The sequence below is a fragment of the Vanessa atalanta genome, chromosome 14 (assembly GCF_905147765.1).
Source record: "Vanessa atalanta chromosome 14, ilVanAtal1.2, whole genome shotgun sequence".
Classification (NCBI taxonomy): Eukaryota; Metazoa; Arthropoda; class Insecta; order Lepidoptera; family Nymphalidae; genus Vanessa; species Vanessa atalanta.
The window spans coordinates 2,469,028-2,495,198 of NC_061884.1; the positions used below are offsets into that span (position 1 = coordinate 2,469,028).

General features: G+C 31.5%; 3 protein-coding genes across 4 annotated transcripts; 2 read left to right on the forward strand and 1 right to left on the reverse strand.

The window, feature by feature from the left end:
* Positions 1-963: 963 nt before the first annotated feature.
* Positions 964-9,027, forward strand: LOC125068919 (GDP-mannose 4,6 dehydratase). The gene is made up of 7 exons (XM_047678296.1): positions 964-1,294; positions 1,610-1,694; positions 2,058-2,167; positions 5,033-5,273; positions 5,437-5,669; positions 6,090-6,305; positions 7,447-9,027. Exons 1-7 carry the CDS (start codon positions 1,226-1,228, stop codon positions 7,576-7,578), a joined length of 1,086 nt encoding a protein of 361 aa, XP_047534252.1. The 5' UTR covers positions 964-1,225; the 3' UTR covers positions 7,579-9,027.
* Positions 9,028-11,409: 2,382 nt separating this feature from the next.
* Positions 11,410-19,882, reverse strand: LOC125068915 (putative uncharacterized protein DDB_G0282133). Of its 2 annotated transcripts, XM_047678292.1 has the most exons (8): positions 19,731-19,882; positions 19,551-19,652; positions 19,009-19,104; positions 18,024-18,242; positions 15,086-17,807; positions 14,184-14,336; positions 13,502-13,651; positions 11,410-12,965 (listed from the first exon to the last, which is right to left on the reverse strand). In XM_047678292.1, the coding sequence occupies exons 1-8, from the start codon at positions 19,803-19,805 to the stop codon at positions 12,778-12,780; spliced, it is 3,705 nt and encodes a 1,234-aa protein (XP_047534248.1). In that variant the 5' UTR covers positions 19,806-19,882; the 3' UTR covers positions 11,410-12,777. The 2 variants fall into 2 exon arrangements, with proteins under 2 accessions (XP_047534248.1, XP_047534249.1); XM_047678293.1 differs by lacking the exons at positions 19,551-19,652; positions 19,731-19,882 and having other exon boundaries at positions 18,024-18,109.
* A 1,378-nt stretch (positions 19,883-21,260) lies between these two features.
* On the forward strand, positions 21,261-26,163 carry LOC125068874. Its single transcript, XM_047678231.1, has 4 exons — positions 21,261-22,850; positions 22,921-22,978; positions 23,135-23,173; positions 23,500-26,163. Exons 1-4 carry the CDS (start codon positions 21,576-21,578, stop codon positions 24,150-24,152), a joined length of 2,025 nt encoding a protein of 674 aa, XP_047534187.1. The 5' UTR covers positions 21,261-21,575; the 3' UTR covers positions 24,153-26,163.
* The last annotated feature ends 8 nt before the right edge of the window (positions 26,164-26,171 follow it).

A 26,171-nucleotide genomic window follows, 5' to 3' on the forward strand; every position in this document is an offset into this window, starting at 1 on the left:
TAAAAAATGTTCCTCAAAATATATAAAATTCAGATGGCGCTACTGAAGGTACAGGTTGAAATTTTAAAGAATTAGCTGAGTTAGCTGATGCTTGAAAACAAGCTTAATATTTAAAGGTAGACATCCAACCTCAAAAGGCCCTATTTTTTAATTATTTTTTAATCAAATTTATTAGGATTTATAATAGATATGCACAATAAAGTTAAAAAGCAAGTCTTATCAGACAGCCTTAAATATTGTTTTATGTTACGTAAAATATAATTACACAAGTTTCTAGCTTAAATATTGACTCCTAATAGTATTCCAATTACTATATTATGCAAATGTAATAAACAATTTTAGTCATAAGACTGACTACTGGTAATATTAAATTGCTTGTTAAATGTAATTAAAATATTTTAACCATTGTTAGTAAAATTATTGTTAATTTAAAATGTAGGCACTATCACCACCGCGACATTTATTTCTGTGCAAATAAAATTTTAGAAAATTGACTATTCGTAATAACTTCACAAAAAACAATGAGTACCTTATCTTATCAAATAACATCAATTTTTTAACTGGACTACGTTTTATTTGTATTCACTATTCAGTATTACTGCAAACAATATATCTCGTCATTAAATGTTTTTTATTTTTTACTTATATTGTCATATCTGTTGTTGAGTTCATTCTATGAAATATTACTTTTGAAATTGTAATAAGCTTTAATAAACATATTTTTTGATGGAAGTAATTATTATTTCTTTTAATATGTCTTCAAAATTCCTGTACATTAATCCAGAAGCAAACAAACAGCAGCAAACCAATTCTTTGTTTATTCGTATATTAAGAATAATTTGTGTAATATTCATATTTTACTTTTATTCTTATATATAATTCGATACGTAATCGTGATCAAATTATGTTTTTGCTTGTTCGTGAACACAACATTTTGATTTTGACATAAGGTTTCATACTGCAGTTTTGTTTATTAAAAGTACTGAAACATCTAATTTCCTTGAATCGTTAATCAAAATACATGGTTTACTACACTCATATTACTTTAGTAATGTTAAACCATACAATCAAAAAGTAAATTCAGTTATATTGCGTGTGTAATTGGTGTCGAGTATGTGTACGAGCGTATGTGATAAGCTTATCATTATTAAACGTTGCCGGCTCGAGAGTTGTGGACGTGTTTTTTATTACGTTCCCCTTTTAGATTAAAAAATATACACACAAAATGTCCGGCGAAGGGTCTAGCACTAACGGTAACAAGAAGGTTGCTTTAATTACTGGAATAACTGGACAAGTAAGTTTTATTGTAAAGTAAATTTAAAAACAAAAATATAGCAGTTTTCGCTTCGTTGGCAAAAAGTGTACAACTTTTTTAAAAATGCAATTGTATGGTGTCATAAAATCTTATAATGATTACATTAAGTAATTCATGTAAAAAATAAAAGGCCCTTATAAAAATTGTAAATTGAAAAAAATTTAATTAAATATCTTTCTTAATAATTGATTAATAAAGCATTTTATTTGTTTATGAATGTAATATATGTTAGGTAGAAATAATAAATTAAATTCTGAATTTAAATGTTTATACAAAATGTCATATTTGTTTTAGGATGGTTCCTATTTAGCAGAATTTTTAATTAAAAAAGGCTATGAAGTACATGGAATACTTCGCCGATCCTCTTCATTTAACACGGGTAAGCTCCAGATACATAACATTGTATACTCATAAATTTGCCTAAAATAATGTGTGTAATAAATATTTTTAACTAGTCGAAATATCCATATTTGACTGTTATTCAGCTGCATTTAATTTATTATAATATGTATCTCATATTTCAGCCAGTCTGTTGTTCTATTTGTAATATTAATGTGTAAAATATGTTGTTTCGTTGAGTACTCATGATTTACTGCCTAACAATGAATACCTATTATCCAATGATTCATATTAAATTAAATATATATGCTTTTGAAAAAACAGGAATTTATTTCAATATTAAAATGAAACCCAAGATGCACACGGAAGAGTATTTAATGGGAATAATTTTCACATTTCATAGGTAGAATCCAACACTTGTATGGACAGCCGGCTTGTCACACAGGTGGACAGATGCACCTACACTATGGAGACCTCACAGACACTACCTGCCTCATTAGTATTATAAATAAGGTATTTTTTAAAGATTATTATTTAACTTTCCGTTCCAAATATAACTGCCAAAAAAAAGGAAGGCTTCAAACACTTTCAATTATATTATGATATGACCTTTTTAAAATTTAGTTATTTAAAAAAATAAATTCGAGCCACCATAGTGCTTGTAATTTGTTAAGTTCTGGGCTAGCACTAATGAATTTTTCATGTTCAATGTGAAGGAAATAATTGTTGGGAACTTGCATGTATCCAATGAAAATGAACCAGCATTACTAGACCCATTAGTAAAATAAGAGGAGGCTTTTCAATAGAAGAGGTCTAAGCCCAATAATGGGACACTAACAGACATTTCATAAATATTTATTACTATTTTTGTCATAATAGACTACTTTGTAGCCATTAGGAGGTGAACACACCATATTATTATGCGTATAATTTATTCAAGGCCTTGAAAGAACAATTGTTGATGGAGTTACTGTGTAATAGTCTCTCTGTGTTTATAGTACAGAAATATATCTATGTACTGATTCATTGTAACAACATTGTCCTTTATATTGGATACAAATATGACATCTCAAAGATGGATAAAATTTAACTAAATAAAAATCATACTCTTACTTTTATAATTACTATATTGAAAGTATAAATAGGTAAATGGTATATGGTTCCATTTTTACCCAGTCACGCATGGGGTAAAGGGGTTGGGGCTTCGATATATATATAAATGAAATTGTCTTGGGGATTGAACCTTAATAATATGTACATGTATGATATACATCGAATACATTTAAAGTGCAGAGTTAGTAGAAATTGGAACTATCGATAATTTATCAATATATATTTGTACCAAGATTACAGATATCGATAAAATATGCTAGCTAGCAGAAATGTCTTAATTTTGATTTATAGTATAGCTATACAATGCCAATTTAATAGCTGTTTTATGCGGTTTCATAAGGACGCCGTAATTCGTAACGTAATGTTATTTAGTATATATCTTCCTCAATATATTGGGCTTTCTACTTGGTAGTCGGGCTTTGTGCAAGTCGAATCTACCGTCAACACTTATAGGTCACCATTTGTCCATCCGCTTACCTATATTATAAAACAAGACCAAAAATATATTTCCGATACATCTTTATATACAATCTATTGAATTAGTTGGTAAAATGTTATATACGGTTCTGATTTGAAGTTGTGTGAGCCAGTGTAATTACATGCACTAGAGATTAAGCATCTTAAATAGCAAATAGATGATGTTTTCTGTCATGTTTCTGGTGTAAGGTGTGGTTAAGACTTGTAATGCCAATATATATGAACAAATGATTACTTACCATCAGATTACTATGATTACCACACATAAATTACCCATCAGATCAAATTGATTGCTCGCCTTTTTAAAATAAATTATAATATCAAATACTATCAATAATAATCTAACATATCAGATACCAATTTTATATATTTTTTAAATTAAAGGTTACATGAAAACTCGATTACCTTTATGATAAAAAAAAATGTAAACCGAAAGCACGAAAGTTATAAACAAATACGAAACCATAACGTAAGGTGTGTGTTTGTTTTATCTGTGAATAACTGAGCGGAAATGACCCGGTAGATATCGATATCAAAAGTGGATCTTAAACAGAGATCGCGAATTAAATTATGGATATTTATCACCTGATTTTCTTTTGTGCCTGATTTGTATTTGATTGATCTCAAGTTCGTTGGTAAAAAAGAAAATTACCAGCTGCATTTGTCGGAAGAGATTCTGCCGTATCCGCACTCAAATGGCAATATTCAAACCTTTAAAATAGGAGATCTTTGCCCAGCCCTGAAACATATATGGGTACTTAATAAACAGCTAATAATATGTATTTATTAAAAATTACGAAAAGCTTATAAATGCTATAATTGTTTCAACATTTTCTTATCGTTTAACAAACATAATACTTTAACCGATAACATATAAATTACTTAGAAATATATTTACCGAATGTTTAACACGATATTAATCTTAAAATAAATTATAATAAGCTTATAATGTTTGTGTTTAATCTTAATCTCGCATTTGGGTATAAAAATAAAATTAAAACTAATACTCCGTCCCAATTTTTTTACGGATAAATTCGTACAAACAAATGTCTCCCATTTTCCCTCTTTAAAGTTGACATTTCCAAAACTCCTTTGTGAGCATCGTCTCGACGTCTCGAAAGTATGCTAAATTTCAAGCCAATCGGCAAACCTATAGTGTTAGGTATATTTTTCGGGATAAAAATGTAGTCGATCTGCTACGTCAAATATCATTCAGATCCGTCGAGCCGTACTGGCTTGATTGTGTAACAAATATTCATCACGTCACCAAGCTAAACATGAAAATTTGTCATCCACACAAAACGAAGGCGTAAAATAAACAACAAACATGGGATTCCTGAGTCAATGTACGATAACTGTACATTTTAAATTTCGTTTAATTTTTTTTTTTTTTAAAGAACAATCGAAATTTCAAATGTCAAATCAATCTTTTCAATACATTTGGTCAGTTTCTCACTATTGGGATTGCCCTCCGTCGTAACAAAAGTACTGCCTCTCCACTTCTGGTTTATGTTTACAATTCGTCTGATGCGTCGAGGTTTCGCTTCCAATATCTTTCTTCGCCGCTGAATAAATGAATTACACAAATGAAGCATATGAAAAATCAGTATTACTTTCCCAGATTAGAAGCTTGTCCTTTCGTCTATCTTAGTTCTTGGTAATTTGTCGAGTGTCGAGCCACATTATGTTCAGTCCCGTATTTATTTCAAATTACAAACGTATAAATTTATTTAGATCGGAAAGAAAATATGCCGTAATATATAGACACAGTAAAGTAATCTTTTTCAGATTAGACCTAAAGAAATATACAATTTAGGAGCTCAGTCACACGTAAAAGTATCCTTCGAACTGAGTGAATATACGGCACAAGTAGATGCTTTAGGCACCTTACGTCTTCTGGAAGCAGTCAGAACTGCAGGATTAGAAAAGGAAACGAAGATATACCAGGCTTCCACGTCAGAGCTATACGGAAAAGTCGTCGAAGTGCCACAGACTGAAAAAACACCCTTTTATCCAAGATCGCCTTATGGTAAGTAATGTAGGCTATAGAATACACATTAATAATTAGAGCAGTAACAGCTATTTTTAGACAATAGATTAGTCAACTTATAGTAGTCCCAGTAGTCTCTTTCGCCCAAAAGCACCGTTGGATTACATAGCAATCTGATCTTACCTAAGAAATATTTCCACAGCGTGTGCAAAACTATATGGTTACTGGATAGTTATTAATTACCGAGAGGCGTACGGTATGTTCGCTTGTAACGGTCTTCTCTTTAATCACGAGAGTCCTCGACGCGGGGAGAACTTTGTGACGAGGAAAATTACCAGGGGAGTTGCCAAGATACAACTCGGTTTGATGAAGCACCTAGAACTCGGTAACTTGGACTGCAAGCGGGATTGGGGACATGCCAAGGATTATGTTGAGGTGAGATAATTGTTTACGTAGTTTTTGTTTGAGAATTCTTTTCTTTGGCACTTTTTAGGTTGGATCTGTTAGGGTAGAAGAGAATAGTCCTGCGAGGCGTCAGGTGATAAAGGTGCCAAAGTGATATTCAGCGATACCAAAGATATTGATAACTTATAAGCGAAATAATTCATAATTGGTAATATTATAGTATTAAGAAACACAAAGTGTGGAACTGAAGTCTCAGGGCAATTAGTTCTCAAATTTGTGGTAGTTGGTGGCGCATTGGTGCTTTATAGGATTGGCTGATTCTTGCCGCTTCTATCCCCTGTAAGAATTTAATATTAATACCATCAAGAAATATACTATCAATTGAAAAATACGTGTCAACTAGTAGCTAGGGTTAGATTTAATCTTGTGTAATGTAAAATGAATATTTAGGCCATGTGGCTGATGCTCCAACAAGAGGAACCGGAAGACTTCGTAGTCGCGACAGGAGAAGCGCACAGCGTGAGGGAGTTCGTTGAGAAGGCATTTTCATACGTCGGGAGGAAAGTAATCTGGAGAGGGGAAGGTGAAAACGAAACTGGACATGATGCGGACACGGACGAGTTACTGGTCAAGGTCAATGCTAAGTACTTCCGTCCTACTGAAGTGGTGAGTAGCCATTGAGAATAGTTGGGACTATTGGTAAGCCCCACGCGATCACAATGGGATGCGACCTTTTAGAATTGAGACACGCACGGTCCTGCCGATGGCTTCGTAACCTCGCAAGACGATATGACGTGTTGTTACTTGCTTGGATTTTATTTCAGTAATTAGAATATTAACTCAGTATGAGTTGAAATTTTGAAAAATCATTACATAAATGGACAAAATTCGGCTTATATCATAACACCTTTGCGTTTTCCCAGAGTCGGTTAGTTATTGTTCGAAACTTCTTTCCTACCGTTCTGTCTGTAATTTTCGATTTGCTTTGTCAAGGTTCCAACGCATTCTGATCACGCGTGGATTACATCTGAGCTTAACGAATTCAATCTTATCTTCTGACTACAAGCTAATATAATAAATTTAATAATAATATCGTATAAACGGTGAAAAGACCAGTAACTCGAACACAGCAGATTCTCAGTACTGGATCCCCTAAATAACTGAAGTTTAGTTACTATTTTTACGGTGTTCGTTTTGAAAGCGACAGATCAAACGTCGATCATAGTCGAATTAACTTATTTTGCTTTAATCTCTTGACTGATGTAGTCTTTTACAAGCGCTTTTAATTCTGATTTTACGTTATTGTATTAAATTTTAAGCGACCACATTGTTTTATGCAACAGATAACTAAAGATTGTTCAAATTATAACCAAATTAAATGTTGTACCAAGTGTTACTGTATGATCTCAGTAAGTAGAATAATTCCTTATGTTCAAAAGTCCGATGTGAATTTTTCCTTTACACATTCAATAGCTTAATTGAATATCTTTTAAAAAAAAAAGTGAAAATATCACTTGGACACTTTTTTGTTTTAAATGTGACACATTAGTAAAAATTAGTAAATTGTCTATGAGAATATTTTATTATCTTTGATAAGATACGAGGTTCGGTGTGAGTGTATAGTGAATTAGTAGTCGAACAAGATTAAAGTCTTAATAGTGATAATTATTCATTTTCCTAACTAAGGTATTACTTAAATATTCAGTCTACTATGAAACTCTGAATTCAAATAAGTTATACTTTGTAACTGTTTATATGCTCACTTAAAATACATAATTGATGCAAAATAAAACTCACCATCCGCCAGGACCTTTTGCTGGGTGATCCTTCAAAAGCCAAACAGAAGTTGGGATGGAAACCTCGCGTGACCTTCGAGCAGCTCGTCAAGGATATGGTGGAAGCTGACCTACAGCTCATGAAGAAAAATCCAGAAGCGTAGACAGATAGACTTGAAAATGCATTATATATATAGCTGACTCTAAACTAAAACTAGAACTAAGTAACACATTGCCTTTATTTTATTGAATTCATAATATATGTGCGTATACATGGTTGTAAAAAGGATTGAAAAATATATTTACTTTTTAACTTTTTTTTTTGTTACATTTTAATGAACATATTCAATGCAAAAGCTGTTTAAATAAGTAAAGATACTTATTTAAACAGCTTCGCGTTTTAATAATATAAAAAAAAGTAAATAAACTTAATTAAACAGATTTTTCCACGGAATTCTCTATGAATATATATATTTTTAGCCCATTTAAATCGCATATGTGTATTGTTACATTTTAATTAAATTACATATTTCACTAACTCAAATGAAGAACCGAGAGAGTCGAGATGGTCCAGTATTTAAAATGTGTCAGCTTTATAATTGCGTGTTCAAACCGAGGCCCCTCTGCAGTTTCGTGTGCTTAATTAGTGTTTATAATTCATCTCGTGCTCAACAGTGTTAAATCGTGATTCCTCACGATGTATTTGCCTGAAATTGGACATTAAGAGGCGAGGACAGCCCAGCACGGTGACATTGAGAGACTTATTACAAATAAAAGCATCAATAATTTTACAGTTGCATTATTTTTACTTTTAAATGAACATCATTCTAATTTGATTTTGTCAATATTTTGTACAATTGACAACATTTAAATGCAAAAATATTGGACGACTACTTTATAGAGTTCTGTTTGGAATAAACAAGAAAATATAAATTGTTGATGTAATATATTAAAATTGTTATGTTAAGATATTTCTCGTTCTCTCGTAGTTCTATTGAGAAGCCTTTGTTCGAATGTAAATGTATTACCGACAATGGTATCAGCTGCTTAGTAATTCTAGGACGAACTTAAACGCTAACCGTTACGTTTGCGTTATCAATTTGAACGAAAATATAAATGTTACATCGGTTAAATAGCGTCAAAAACGTTTCTGCGAACGTTACATCCAAACGTTGCACACAAATAGAATTTAAATCTCGTCTCGCAAACTTGACAGTTTTCGTTTAAAACTAACATATTATTCTTTGCAAAATACAAAAAAGTTTACAAGTTTTTTTTTTTTCGGGGTTATGTGTATGTATATATTTATATAGTGTGTAATATACAAATTTACGTGAACTGGAACTGATAATCAGCGCGTTAAAAAACGTCAAAGTAATTGTTGATATTCTTTGGAGTAATGTAGTTGACCTTGCTTTAGACAAATAACGAATACACTTTGTCTAGTCCGGGGCTCTTGTAGGTCGTCTAGAACTAAAATGGAGCTCAGTAAGTTTATTTTTCGGAGCTTTACGTGTTATACTAACATAGTACTAATATGAAAATTAATATTATATTTTATTTATTAACATAGAATTCATAAAAAACTAAAATGTTTCAACATAACATTGCAGTAAAAATAACATCAAATATTACACAAGACACAATAATAAATATTTATCCTTATTCCTAAAGTATTCAACTAATATTTTTCAAAGAAACAAAAAAAAATACGCTGAAAATATATATAAGTATAACAAGAATAAGTCATGAATTACAAATTATTACTGGCAACTAATGTAGTGTTACCATTACGCGAGTGTTTGAAAATAATTTATCTGTGACAAAGTTAACAAAGTGTAAAATAATTGGAGGGTACTTTCAGAACCACTAAACCAGTTCAAACTAGTTAAAGATAGTTTTATGTGTCTTATAAATATTCATTTATTTTCAAATATCAACTGCCACATATGTTGCTATGCATATTTGCTATCGACCTTCAACAAAATTTATTATTTTTGTTAAATTATTATTTAAAAAACTTTTATTTACCTTAAAAAGCCTTGCTTAAGATATATTAATATCCAGTGTTAATCTTAAATTTATTTTTTGTTAAGTAATTATTTAACAAGTAATTAAGTTAATTAAGTATTAGACCGAGATTTGAGCTAAACACTGTATTAGAAATTAGAAGACCAAATAAACCAATTAGTATGTCAAAATAATATTTACGTAAAGCAGGGATAAAATTGATTATCAAGATAAGTCATATTGATTGACCAATGTTTGCCAAACGTTAAGTGAAAATTAACAACGACAATTTTAATAGTAATAATAACTAAACATTTGCTATTTTTGTTCGGATCGTAATTTTGTAACTCCTAATGGCCTCGACAGGTCGGTCGGGAGAGAGAGTCGTAAATTCTCAGCTTCAAAATATTCGTATGCGTATTAAATATAAATAAAACTTCAAGTTATTTTTCTTGAGAATAACAAAAAGGAGAATTCTTTAAATTGAGAAATGTTTAAAAATTAACCAATGTTATGTTATGTTAAAAATAATACGCGGGCTTCCTTGCAGTTGTATCCTTGATTGTATTGCACGATTCATCGTAACACGTAATTGAGTATCGAAAAAAAAACCTTTGAAATTTTAAACTTTTAAATTTATGGTTGACTGAATAATGAATATATTTAATATTAAACAGAATATTAATTATGTTGTATTTGCATTTAATGATAAAACTTAACTTTATCTTCGTTATAAGAAATGATTACTTCATCGAGAACGTAGTATCGCAGCTGTTCTGCCACTAAGTATCGTCTACAAAATCAGTACAATCTTTACTTGAGACATTGTCACAAGGCCCCCGAAAAATTATATTGTTGCATTATTTTTACTTTTTAATTAACATCGCTCTAATTATCGAAAGGTATACTGTAATTTTATTTTAATGATAACATTTCAGACTGTGTGCTGTGCTGTGCCGAAAAATAAGGGCAGGGCACCATCTAAAAAATTTTTTGAAGTAAAGGGTCTCGAAAGAAATAAAAAATGTCATCAAACAGGTTTCTCATGCGCCCCGGAGCGGGTTAAGACGGCCCTGGGCATTATTACGATTGAGCTATTTGTACAGTATAAATATTTTACAAATACATTTCTATTTATGTTTAAACTTATTTTATTTTCTAAGTGTGATAAAGCTTGTAATATTTATATGTAAATAAATATATTGTGTATAAATGGTTTTTTATTATTATACGATACGCTATTACATAGAAATCAGTTTTATTAATGCACAAGTCGTTTGAAATAATAATTAATTATACATCGGAATCGATTTTATAGGTATGTATACACACTTAAACATGTTGCAGCTTTAGTTTACTATAGTAAATTTGTAATATGATATTTGATTTATCGCTAATTATTTTGATGTTATGTATTGTAACAGTATTCTACAATTAAACAAAAATGTATATAAAACATTCATAAATAAATGTAAGTAAAACATATATAACCTTTCATTTATATCTATTTTTTATTTATTCATGCAAAATGTTATCAACATTATTATTAGTCATGCAAAATGTTGATAACATTTTGCATGACTAATAATATCAGTAAAATATTCAACGTTTAAATCGAATTAATAAAAATTCAATTAGTTTTCCAAAATTACTTTTCGAATGAAACCTTATTTATGTAGCCATTTATTAATAACTCATTTTTTAAATTAAATACTACATTATACTATAACACAACTAATTTGCACATATTTTTTTGTTAAAAACAGCATAGAGAGGAAAATTAAAAGAAAAATAAAGAACGGAATATTTTATTATCTACAGTCAACAAGATTGTGATGATTAAAATTAAATTACAAATAGGTAAAAATAGGTAATAAAATAATAATTAACATATTATATATATAATAGAGATTATTAATTATTATATTTATTGAACATATTTTCTCTATTTAAGTTCAAAATATATAACATTAAAATGCAATAGACGTAAATTTTATAAAGAGGTAAATTTGTTTTTTCTTATGAATATTTATGAAACTTCCATCTTATTTGAATGAAACATAATCAGGGGTTGCCATTATTTTTATTTAAAGCATAGTCGAGAGTGTGATTCTTTTCGATCAGTGTTAAATCTCGATAAAAATAACGTAATTTAATTTACACGGTGTTATTGGATCTAGTAATTTTAGAAATACTACAATTTAGGCAGAAATTTGCATTTGCACCGCTATTTTAGTCGAAGTCAGGTGAGTTAATTATTTTAAAAATATTTTATATTTTGAACTTAATGAAAAAGTAGCACAATATAAATTAAAGTTTCTTTAACTAGAATTTAAAAGAATAGATTGTAATTAGAGATAAGCTAGAAAGAAAATATGACAAAGTCGAGCTTATAATAAAATTAGGTACAATATTATAATAAAAAATACACTGGTATTATTAATAAACAATATCTAGTTCCCTGATACCTAGATCAACTAGATATTAATGAGAGAGCTATTGTACAAAACAATTGTTTTCTCATATACATTTTCTTCTTTTTACACCAAAACACTATTAATAAGTAAATTATTATAACACCATTTATACAAGTGTAATATGACAAAAAACAGTTATCCGAGATTAAACGATTAAGGCACTTTGAGAATTTACAAGAATGAATAATACGACCGAAACAAAATATATGAATGATTAAAACATATTAAAAGATAATAAATACGATATAACTCATATCGTGACTTATCAAGATATATCAGAGTCGGTGCGTTGGAACCCAGTTCGGGTGGGAACTTTGTCAAAGTATATCGAAAATGACGGTTCATTAGCGAAGGAGCGTTAGGAAAACAGTTCGAACAAAAAAAGCAAAACTAGAACATGATTTTGACGAAATATATATATGTCTAACATAAACATTGCATCGGATTAACTGTCGGAATTATGTCGCGTGAACTGTACTTTCAAAGATTTACTGTTTCCACGCTTGATGCGTGAAATATTCCAAAATTATCGTACCAATCATAAATCTCTATAATAATGAAGTGCTAGATGAAACCACCACCAGCGAAAATACAAATTCTGTTTGCGCGCAGATTATATCGATAGATTTAGTTTTTTATATAAAAATATTTAATTCTATGTTCAATAATAAATTGTATATAATTACAAACGATCAAAATTAGTTGTTCGTATTTACATAATCTTATCTGATTTCGTTTATTTTTGCACAGATTTGTTTGAAATGGATTGATTATATGGCCTCTTGGTCATGACGATTGCAACAAGTGTATATAAATAAGATATTCATAACTTACAATAACTTTTCTTATATCTTCTCTTTAGGTAAGTCTTAATTGTTAGGCCAACCTATTCTTGTCTATTTCCACCCTCTGTCGAAGAACTCCCGCCAGAATGAACTCTGTAGATACAATGATAGCGCCTTTTTTCTTAAGAGCTGGCCAGAGCGCCTTATCCGCGTTTGCCGACACACAGATCCAGTTCGGTGCCTTACTCTTCCACGTACCGCCGGAACATTCGACTATTACTAGAAAAAAAAAAACTGTGCTAGCTCGATTTTTGACTAATTAATTTTGCAAATTTTTTTTTGTTAGTGTCATTATCTTCCATAGTCAGAAGTAATACACGATTTTACAGTAGATGAATTTAAATGCTACTCAGAAATATATTTGGTTCTAGGTAAACATATTTCTTTACTAAATTTCAAATATAAATTGATTTATGGTCCACACCCACCGGTCACGTCATACAAAAGCCAAAGTCACAAAAGTGACATACTATTTAAAATGCTTTACCAATTTATCTCTTACTCTATACTTTCTAACCCTAATGTATTTTAAAAAAGTAAACCGTTCACTTAGTGGCTGGACTTTGTACAAGACGTCTGGGTAGACCCCCATCAGATAATATACCGCCAAACGGCAATATTTAGTACAGGTTTGAGAGGTCAGGTAACCAGTGTTACTTCAGGCGCAAGGGACATAACATCTTAGTTCTCATAATAAACATAAACAAAATATTATTAATATGTTACTTCAAAACAAAATAAAATAAAATATTTACATTGCATTTCTTGCGCGCAGGGCGTCACACTGGGGGTGGATGATATGTTGAAGCCCTTGAGGAAGCCGCGACGGACTGCAAGCGAACGATCCAAGTTAAACTGGAATCGCTTCTCGGTTGCCTCGTCCTTGATCAAGTGCAGCCAGGGGTCTGCAAGAGATTATTCAAAAGCAATAACAATTGTATCAAAATTTGTTTTTATTCCACTACAGTGAAATGTATGCCTTATTTTTCAATTACATAAATTATAAAATATAAATTATTTGCCCTCACGAAATTCACCACTCGAAAGTGCACTGGTTTTCAATCTTTCTGAACACTGAACAGAAGACGGAGAAAATTTTATTCCACGTGAAGATTCAAAGTTACAAATGGCCTAAGAGTGTCTCCTGCGAAAGCGCACCTTGACTCAAAAGGTTCTCTGAATGGAAGAACTTCGCAAAGTTCGTGGAGTCTATAAGCAGAGGACCTCGTTTCCTGTCGGCGGAGACGTTGACGTTGTTCGTATCAGTCGAGTCACTGCTGAGGGAGCGCCGGTCGTGTGTCACGGTAGATCCCGTCTTGGGCCCCCTTTATTGTGGACATTCCGGTGTCCAAACCGTCTCGTTCAAAGAGAAAGTGTTTGACATGGGGCACTAACGATTACTCGTCAAAGTTAAATACGTGAAATGGTTTTACTTACCAACAATCATATTCGTGTCTGCACAGATCTGCACCCAAGACGGGCCAACTATGGGTTTTCCGAGCCCAAGTGCACACAATAGTTTAAAGGTACGCTTGATTTGCATCGTCAGTACCACAGTGCACTGCATCACGTCGGTCACTATTTTAGCCCCTTAAATAGAAAATAACATTTGATTTCTTAGCGTAATATTATTAATAATATCTATGAATTTCTACCTTATGGACTAAAATGTTTTGATTGCGATTGTATACATATATAATATAGGCCCAGTGGATAAATTTGGATTCAAAACTGTGCAAGGACCACTGAGTTATTCCGTGCTTATTTTAACACATTTCGCTTTCGAGTAAACACACATACAGGTATGTGGAGAATGATATTCTGCCACACATGTATTCCCTTGTACGACTGTAAGTAATATTAATCATTCCTTACATCGCCAATGCGCTACCAACCTTGGGAAATAAGATGTTATGACCCTTGTGCCGGTAGTCACACTGGCTCACTTACCCTGCAAGCCGGAATACAACAATACCGAATACTACTGTTTGGCGGAAGAATGTCTAATGAGTGGGTGGCACCTACCCAGGCAGGCTTGCACAAAGCCCTACTACCAAGTAAATGACACAGACAGATACGAACAGTTATCAATTCAACAAGAAATATAGAAACTGTTCAACTTGTAGTTCGGTAAAGATATATAGGCATTAGAAATGCAAACTAAAATGGACCGCCATTTAGTTTTTTGGTTGAATTACAACTATTATATTACGAACTCTCAGAAGCTTATTGTTATATCCTTTATATTTGTGAGATATGATAATAATAATGATATTCAGTATTGTTTGACAATTGTATCAAACAAAATAATTAAGTTCAAATATAATAGTTAACATTACCTAATTTTTCTAATTTCACCTTCACTTCCTCGCATGGAAATGCTGTAAATAAAACATGATGAGTTTTGATTTTCCGAGCGGGAGTGGCTCTCAAAGAAACATTATTAGAATTTGTTTCTGTCCTAGTTTTCTTTGCACTTGGAAATTCAATATTTTCAGTAGCTGATCTCTTAATCTTTGCTTTATTTAATGAACCGAAGGAAATGTTATAAACCGCACTTTGTTCAAGATCGCTTTTGGAAAGGTTTGCTTTGGGTATGGTATCGTTCTGTGTTTCTTCTGTTTTTTTAGACGATCTATGTCTCCTACTTCGTGTTACGATTTGTAAAGGTGATTCACTCTTGTCTGTTTCTTTGGTGTGTTGACTTTTCTTATCTGTGCTTTGTTCTCGAGTTTGTGCTTTTTCTTTCTTTTCCACTTCTAATTTTTTGTCATTTATAGCTTCTGATTTTTGGTTACTTCGACTACGCGTCCGTCTGTCGGTAATTTCTAAATAATGTGATATATCCTTTGTATGTTTTTTATTATTTGCTTGTACAACTGTTGATTTTGTTTGCTCTATTATTGGTTCGCCCTTTTCTTTAGTTTTCTTCCTTCCGCGAGACTCATTCTCTGATTTTCTCTTTTCTACCTGTGTTTTATCATATGCTTTTTTGCTATCTTTTGTTTTATTTCTTTCATCAGGTTCAGATTTACTTTTATTTGATTTCTCTTTTACATTTTTAATTTTCTCAGATTTAGTATCTTTATTTTTTTCTATTTGTTTGCTGGTTGAAAGTGTTGTCATAAGCACATTGTCTCCGAGAATTTTGGCGGTTTCATCATTGTTTTGCATCATTTTCATTGTAGGTTTTCTAATTCTTGTTATTTTTCTCGTGGGTATCGTTTCGTCTTCGAACTTTTTTGTCAAACTCGTTTTTGCTTTATATGGTTCCTTTTTACTGTCACGAAATTTGACTGGGGCATTATCATTCCCTGGTTCTGATTCACTCGAAACGTCCAATTTCCGATCTTTATAGAACGATAAACTCTTTTTGATTTCTTCTGTATTTGGTAATATGGTGTTCATTAATGTGACAGGGTTTATTCTTTTTGGTGTTACTTCAGAATCTGAACTGCTACTCGTCATTTTTTTTGCACCTGCAGCATCCTTAATTTGCGAATTAGATAAAATAGAAACAAAGTTATCGATTTTATCGTCAATGTCACTATCATCAGTTGAGTCTTGGCCTAACGGTTTTGAAGTGACGGTTTTATCTGAAGAAAGTTCCTTTACTTTATTTTTTTTACCCACTTTCGGTGCCTTGGAAGGAGTTTTATTTAATACGGGAGAAGGCTCCCTTTGAGAGCATAAATCATTAAATATGTCCTGTGTCGCCGCATAGTACTGTTTATCTTCTATATCAATATTTTCATTAGAGTGTCTTTGCTCATTGTTTACTATATGGTTAACGATTTTTAAATCTGAATTACTTTTTTTTTTATTTTTTAAAGGGGTTGTTTTTGGAACATTAAAAGGAGGCACAATTTCTTGGGAATAAATTTTTTGTGTTAATTCTTCTTCAAAACAAATATCTTTCAATGGTTCTTCGTCTATTATTTGTGTAGGTAGGTCTTCGAAGTCAACAACAGTTTCGTTTCTCTTTAAATCATTTTTATCTTTTTCAACATTATTTAGTGTCCTATTTTTATTATCTTTTATTATTATATTACTGTGTTTAGTTTTCGTGTCCTTTTCAATTATTTGCGTATCTAAATCATGAATTTGCTTTTTGGATACACTCAAAATATCTTCATCAAAATTATCTTCACAATCAGTGACATCGTCATCAATAGCAATAATTTTGTCCTTTGTTGGTTCATTTGTTTTAGTTATAGCTTCGGTTTCGTCTTCACAGTCAGTAATATCGTCATCATTTAGTTCGGGTATTTTTTGGGTCATCGCAATATTTATATCTTCAACTTCACAATCAGTTGAACTATCAGATTTTATTCGGTGTACTCTTTTAGTACATTTTTGACTATGACTTATTTTCTTGGATTCCTTATTATTTAAATCTGGATTGTCATTCGTCAGGCCGTCAAATTCTGGGAGCAGTAATGCTTGTGATTCAAAGTTATCCTGCAATGGTTGACTATCAATTTCTTCAAATAATATTTCTTCATCAGATTCATTGTTTTCATTTTCAGTACTTAAGGTATTAGGCAGTATATTGTTAATAACATTTTTATTTATATTGGGTTCTATCTGTGTTTCAGCATTAAATATATTATTATCATTTTCTTTGTTTTCTGTAGTAAAATTGAAATGAAGATTGTGTTGATCTGCTATTTTGCAAACTTCTGGTAGGTCTGTTGGCACCTGTGTTTCCATATTATGTATTAAAGGTGCTGATGTAGTTTCTATAAACTGTGTATTAGCATTATAAATCGAATCAATTGTTTCATCATGATTATCTGTAATTTGTGTGTTAGCTTCATGTATATTTGTTTGCTCTGACATGTTATCAACTGGTGGTACTTGTATATTGTTATTAGAAATATTGGATTGAGAGCTAAACGATTCCGACTTTTTAGAAGAGCTCCAGAACACATTATCAATTTTATTTGAACCAATTGGTTTGATTGATATTGTTGTGCCCGATGTCTTTATGAATCTGTTGTTTGGACTTTTGAACATATTTGTTGGCTTTGGTTGTGATGCAACAATGAATGAATCATCCTGTAATTTAAAAATAGAATCTATATCAGACATGGTGACATTAAGCAATATTTTAATTGTTTTTCTACGCCAAACATGATTGATCACATCATCATCAAATCAAATCTCTTTTAATTTGGCTTTTAATTAAGAATTCTTGCTTGGTATTAAAACAGTAGTGAGTAGGTTAGTTAACATAATTAAAATAAGTATCAAAATCAAAATATCCTTCCTTACCCTATCACTAACATCAGGTGACTCTGGTATTGTAGTAACATGTATTGTATTCAATTTGGAGATATGTCTACTATGTACTGGTGTCTCTGGAACATCAATTGCTTGTGTCATTGGTAGGTCATTGTCCTCTTCAAATAGCCTGAACACCCCAAAAACTTGCCCAAACTGTACCATATCCCCATTTTTCAGAGGATATGGTATATATGCTTCTAATGTTTTCTGAAATGTTATTAGTTGGAAAGATGAGAGACTCAGTACAGGGTTAAAAATTATTTCCTTTGTGTATTATGCTTTGTGCTCTATGTAAAGTTAAAAGACTGTTAAAGAATGTTCTTGTGGTGAAGTAAAGGTGTAGTAACATTAATAGCTTCATAGGTGATAGCAGCCTTGGGAATTAACGTCTCCAGGTGGTTTCAAAAATAAATAATTTTTCATTGTAAACAAACATTTTAGACAAAATGAAAATTTACTTAGTTCCTTTCTTTGTGTCTGGTTTTAGTCTGAGCTGTTTCTATGTCAGATTCTAATACTATGCCATGTTGAATGAAGATATTAAATATTTAATTTTAAAAATCACTAAAGAGATTGAGTGTGTGCATTTGTGGATATGTGCGGTAGGAATATGAGCTTCATAGGTGATAGCAGCCTTGGGAATTAACGTCTCCAGGTGGTTTCAAAAATAAATAATTTTTCATTGTAAACAAACATTTTAGACAAAATGAAAATTTACTTAGTTCCTTTCTTTGTGTCTGGTTTTAGTCTGAGCTGTTTCTATGTCAGATTCTAATACTATGCCATGTTGAATGAAGATATTAAATATTTAATTTTAAAAATCACTAAAGAGATTGAGTGTGTGCATTTGTGGATATGTGCGGTAGGAGTATGTGCACATATGAGTGAGATTGTTTATGGAAAAATGGGAATGATTACTGTATTTTTTAAAAATCATTTTAGTAAATGTAAAATAATAACATTTTCTACTCACATCACAGAGTTTGGTCTTGTTCGCCGAATCCAAGTCCATGAGCATGTATTCATGGTTGTTCAATATATTTATCACAGCATGCTGCCTTGATATTGACTGCAAGACAATTTTAAAGGTAATTTACCTTTTATAAGAACAATTTAATTGAAGTATTTAAAATATATCTATACATTTATATATATAGTGGTAAATAGTCTGTTTATCAAGGAAGGCAATATACAATTATGCTATAATTAATAAGAGCGACATATCAATGAAAAATATTGCTAAAACTTCAAGAATATTCAAGTAATAAAATAATTTGATCACAATAAAATATATTTTTTTAAATTACATGAGTTAAATTTATTTACTTTGTAAACAAAGCTAATACATTAACTTGAGATTTTATAATCTAGTGATTTTTTTTAACCTTATTTGCATAAGCTATAAGCTATCATTCATATCATTTATTTATGAAATATGTATGCGAAAAGATAAGGATAATTATTTTATAAAATCTATGTTATATATTTCTAATTTATTACCAAGTTGGTACTTACGTTTAGGTTTAGATTAATATTACAAGTGTCAGGATCTCGACCGATTTTATTAGGTCCTTTTTTCAATGGGTACTTTTTCCCGCAAATACCCAAAAATCCGATCTAAAAATTAAATATATACTTTAATATTAGTCAAAAATATTCTTATAGGGTAACAAAATTTTGTAAGCAACGCGAGACCTGATCGGGAAATTCCTTCTCAGAACTGTTTGGATACAATTCTTGTGTACATTCTAGCCGCTGTGTTAACTCCATTGCCAAACAATTTTTTTGTCCATTAGCAGAGCTGTTATATAAAATATTTTTGCGCCAAAAATCGGACCGCAATAAAAACAACAAACACAATTGACAAGTCAATGTGATATTGTGATTTGTGATAGCAAAGACCATAGATAATACATATATTATACTGAAAGACTTAGCAAAGACTAAAAGAGCAGATACTTTATATTTACGTGTCAATGCTATCGATAGTATCGATACTATCGATAATTACCCATGAGCAATACTATTGATACTATCGATAGTTTTGTAAAAACCATTACTTTTAACCTAAACTATAGATAGTATCGATAGTTTGGTGCTGTCGATAGCCAGTAATTTCCGATAGTATTGCTTTCTCAAGATAAGTAATTTAGTAGGCCAACTATAGTGTATATTTAAATAAATCAAATTAAATTTACCACAACACTTGTTTTTAGAATAAAGTCATTTTGTCCGGAATAAGGAATAATGAATAATTTTAATGTGAAAAATGTTGTCAACCTTTTTTGTGTTTGATTTATGAATAAACATTATAAATAATCATAACATTAAAAAACTTTTATGAGGTTGGTGGCATTACATTGAAACTTTTTGTAGTAATCATGAGTCTAGCAATGAGAATAAATTACGAATACATTACTTACATTAAAAAACCAATACTATCAAAAAATCGCTGGCTATCGATAGTCCAAAACTATCGATAGTCCAAAACTATCGATACTATCGATAGTAGCAATAGTATTGGTACTACCAATAGTATTGCTTAGCGATGCTATCAATAGTATCGATAGTATTGCCACAATCGATAGTATTGCTCATGGAGAGCTATCGATACTATCGATAGTATCGATAGTATTGATCAAACCAATACTATCGATAGTACTATCGATATCCTGAATAGTTTACAAGGTCAACTATCGATAGTCAAACTATCGATAGTTCTGCAACGCTGCTTTATAAACTTCCTAGCACAGAATACATAACCACTAGAAGTATTTTTGTGGCAAAATGTATAAACAATAATAATTGGCGTTGGTGAAAGTAAAGTAAAAGGGCAGAATGCCTTAATACATGACAGTTGTTAGGCTAAAACGAATCAGAGAGAAAATATAATTAGCCATCCGCGAAAGGCGCTTTTTTCACATTAGTCTGTTTTAAAACTCTATAGCTTATAGCTATATAAATTTATTTCATACATTTTGGTAGACAATTTAAAGAGACGGGTCCACTAAAGATACCTCTACACTCAACATACAATATCATCGATTAAAATATATATTAAATTCAATAAAATCAATAGCAAAGTTGCATGTGAAAGGCACTTTTATGTTAGAATTTATGCGGACATTAAAAGTCATAGGACTTTAATTCAACTCTATGGAATAACAAGTAAGAGACAAATCAACTCAAAAGTTAAAACATAAAACTCTGTGGTTGAGTTGACTATTTGTGAATTGTGATTGACTGATTGCTTTAGAGGGTTCAAATTGTAAACCTTTGCAAAAAAGGAAACTAAATTCGATCGTTTCAATAGTTTAAGGGTTATGTAAATGTATCATATAATTTTTTTGTTCTACTTATTTGATGTATTTTTACCTCAAATAGTGAATTTATAGTGGCCGTATTTGCATGTTGCAAGTTTTACTATTATTAAGATTTTATACTCTTTTTAGTAGTATTTTATTCGCGTACTTCGGTTTGTACGTAATAATAAAGATTAATATTGTCCTTCAGTTTAATAAATTAAAATAGTATAACCTAATGGAAAATCATAGAGGTTCTTCTGATGGTGAAGATATTCCGAGTGATTTCTTCGATGATTTCAATAAGGAAGAGTTCATGGAAGGTCTTAGTGTGATCGATAGTTGGGACGATGAAGACAAAAAAGCGGTCGGTACACGGGCGCGAAATATAAATTTAGCAGTCGATAACGTTCGGGATTTAAGAGAATTAATAGTTAGACAAGAGGACGACACCAGAGAAGACAGGTCAAAGTGGAGGCGAAATAGATCTCCTTCTCATAACCAACAAAGTAGTCGACATAGACCTGAAAGTGATCACTTGGATGACTATATTAAGCCTGGCAGTAGACGCGATCCAAACAAGACAAACGAAGCCATTAGAAGAGATAAAGAAGTAAAAGTAAAGGAGTACTTAGCTAAGCATTTGGAGTCTGGTAGTGACTTATGTCCACCTGGAACTGAACTTGAAGACTATTTTGAAGATCATAAAACTGTTCAAGCCAGAAAACGTTTATCTGTTAATAAAAGTGATGCCATTTCACCAGTTAGAGAACATCGCTTTAAGCATGCGCATTATAGTGGTGATTCTCCCATGAGGCGACGAGACTCGCCTCCAAGATATAGGCGTAGCCCTCGACGACCACATCATAGTCCACATAGAACAATGCGGTCCAATATACGATATCATAGTCCATACAAAAATATTCGTAAATATCATAGATATAGTCCTCGAAGAGTAAGTCCAGAATACCGTCGAGATCATCGATCAAGATCACCTTACAAGAGATATCGTCATCAGTCACGATCACGTTCACCTGATCGAAGACATGAGAGAGAAGAACATCATCGATCGCAGTCATCAAACAATAAATCAGGGAGAGATGATTTCCTTTACCCCAAGGATTATCTTCCCCCACCTGAATATTCCTGTGTTAAAACTGAAATGCCCTACCAGGTTGAACCAGAACCACAGTACTCTAATCCCGTCCCTGTTAAGTATGGAGATGCACCTAATTATTCCTATACACAGGTTCAAGGGTACAGTGGTTATGGAATTCCATATGAATATGGAACTCAACCAACTCCACCAATTGTTATGCCAGTTCCTCAACCTGTACCACCCCCAATCATTCCCCCGACATCCTCAGATCCATCACTTTTTAACCCCGTTCAACCAACTGCAAGCATTCCTCCGCACCACACCCCAGCAGTTTTACCGGCTATGACAAATCAATCTGCAATCCAAAATATACCAGACTCTATGCAGAGTACACAAATAGACGCCTTAGCAAAAGTAATTATATTTCTTATCTGTACAAATGATGCATTCATTATTCAAATTTACATAAACTTTAACCTTACAGCTGGTTGCAGATGGCAAATTATCACGTGAAGACTATTTGAAGTTGGCTCCTAATAAAGGTATAAATATTTTTACAGTACTAATTATTTTATCTGTAAGTCTAGATTTCTTATTGTTAATTTATATTTAATTACCTTTAAATATTTTGTTTAATTTTAAAGTCTGCATTAAACCGTTTATGTTCAGTAATTTTATTTTAATTTTTATCATTACAGGTTTATGCCAATCTATGGATACCCATGCAAGAGTAGCTGGTGGGTAATAATTTATAAATGTTTACATTTTTGAATTAAATAATAATATTTATTCCTAAAGAATCAATCTTTAATGAAAGAACAGAAATATGGAAAAATCACTCTACAAATATTAATTATTTTATTTTAAATATCTTACCCCAATCTTTGAAAATACTTTTGATAGATGCTCAAACTCACATGCAGTTTATTTTAGGTACTTTTTGCTAAACTTGACTTTCCTTACTATGGCGATAATGTGAAAGTCTTATGTTTTAAATAACAGAACCTGCAACAGTATTCTAAGTGTTACAAAGTAAACATTCTCGAAACTTCTGTGTTTCCAGTTTTGAACCGCTGCCACAACGCCATGTCTAGGCTTGGCAACATTATGGTGCCAAATCAACTGTTAATAAATAACAGTCTTATTGGCCCTGAACAAAAACAAATTGCTCCAAAGTTTTGTTCACCTCTCAAGCGTCAAGAAACTATGGATTTTCACTTCACCAAACATGATTCATCAGCAGTCGCTCGGCAGAACAAACTCATCGTAGATTCTATCATAGCTACGCTCGACATCGAGAAGGTTGTTGGAAGAACGAAAAAGATGCAGAAGGATACAAAGGATGCAGCGGTGCAAACTACAAGGCCTTTCTGTGATGTGTGTGAGATTCGTGAAAATACAAACTTTAGAAATGCCGAAACATCAATCGATCGTGAACAATTTTCATCTACAGTTCATACGCAGGTTGAAGAACAACATTTGGTTAGCTCGAAATCTATGTTCAACCCAACTGGTGGTATAGCTGAAGGTGCGAATATTTCGATTGCTCACATGACTCCTGCGCAACTTGTTTCACAGCTTGCAGCACGAGCCAAGACATTGAAGCAGACAGAACCAGCACACTCATCGTCCCAATTCCGTCATACGCAAGGTTTCGACTACGACGACAGAGGGAGTGATAAACAATATCGCAATCATTACAACTATCGCTATTAAATGTTAAAGCGGAAACGAAGTCTCGATTGTAAGCTTTGTAGCTGATTATTATAGAATCCAATTATAATAAAAGTTTGAGGATTTTATCCTTGAATTAAAACAACGAGATTTTTGTTTGTGCTGAATTTTATTACTCTGTATTATAATTTATCATTAATTCTGTCTTTCGTCACAATATGATGTAATCCTAATATGAATTTCTTTGTATATTATCTTAATAAATTATTTTTATTCTATTTGTAAATAGTTTTTGTGTTGAACATTGATCTGCAAAGACACAGTCATTTATTTCATGGATTTATTAAGATCCATGATCGAGTGTAATTGTTACTTGTTAAAAGTATTTGTCAACTTCTGTAAAATAAAATGTTTTTAAGTTTATTAAAATTCCTTATCTTTCTTGGTTTTATATTTTAGTATGTACTAGTGTCTTTAATTATGGTCTATTTTTTTTACTTAACTTGCATATAAGTGTGGAAGCAGTGGGCAGTGTAAGTATACAAATTTTTAAAGTCACTAAAGTAGTTTAATATTTCTATCAAATGTTTTTTTTCTTTAATTTACAGTTGGGATAACATACAACTTGATACGACCTGAGTCAAGACATTGTTTTTGTGATTAGTAGTTGAATTTCTGTGTTCTTATTTATGTACCTATTGCAATCGAGTGTGTACAGTTCTGTATATTCTATATTAAAGTGATGGTTAATATGCACAAATAATTGTTGTGAAGTGATTAAAATTAAGGCAATACATTTAAAAACTATTGCCTTCGACGTTTTCGCCAGGAAACTAGTCATCGCCTTCAGAAACGATGGGACAGGAAAAAATAATATGCAGACAAGGAACAAGACAATTAGACATTCACTGTGACTTTATATCATAATAAACGTTAATATGAATAAAAGTTGTGATAACAACTACTAAACAATATATTAAATAAATATATTGTTTTGGTTGTTTGTTTTTTTATAAGTGGAGTACGTATAAAAAAAAGAGGTCGCAAAATTATAGCCGAATATTGTAATCAACATTCTAGTAAGTTTAATATTAATAATAAAAAGTCAACGAAGCGATGAATCGTTTTTTTCCCCTAATAATTTATAAGTAATGATATATTTTTTATAACTTTAATTGTACTACATATTAAAATCAGCCTTATAATTTTTGTATTAGTTTCTGTAAAAAACTTTACCTGCGTTAGTATTTTTAAAACAATTTGTACGTGAAAAGAAGAGATGATTTACTAAAACTGTCTATTACGCGTAATTATTTTCCATTTGGGTTCCAATGTCAGAAACCTGACCATCGTGTCTTCTGTAACCGTAATTGCGGCTCGTGATACGTTGCATAATATGATCGGAATACAATGTTTCCTAAGACTGACATATATTTTGTTTAATTCGAGTTCAATTTTATTTAGTGCTCACCACGTTTATTTTTGCGGGATGATATTAAATAAAAAATATCATTACATAAAATTTAATTGAACTAGCTATCCGTCCCGACTTTGTGAGTTCTTCGTGATTCATCACCATTCCATTCACACAGTTTAACTTCAAGGAGAAGTACCCTCGAGTTGCAGAAAACTATGCTAAATTTTAAGGTAATCGGATCTAAAGTTTCGGAGATAACTATGTTCTTATACCGTTCGTACGTTGCTCGATAATTTTTTATATTTTGATTAGACATTTATTTTGAATATCATTTGATTGCTCTCCCTGATATTATTTGTTTTCTAAGTTGGTAAAAGATTTATTAACAGAAATTATTAAACTACGATGCCACTTATAGCGCGGCCCGGGCCTCGGTTTGGCCCTCCCAGATCCTGGGCTGCAATAACTATATATTTTGCCGGGTAATATAGCAGGATAAGTCAATAAAATAAAGGGGTCCGCAGGTTGACTATATATATGAAGATATTTTCCCGGTGAAAATTTCTAATCCTCATAACTTATATATATATGGACTAAATTTGTGTAAGAATGAATAAAAACTGGTAATATATGTTTTCAAATAA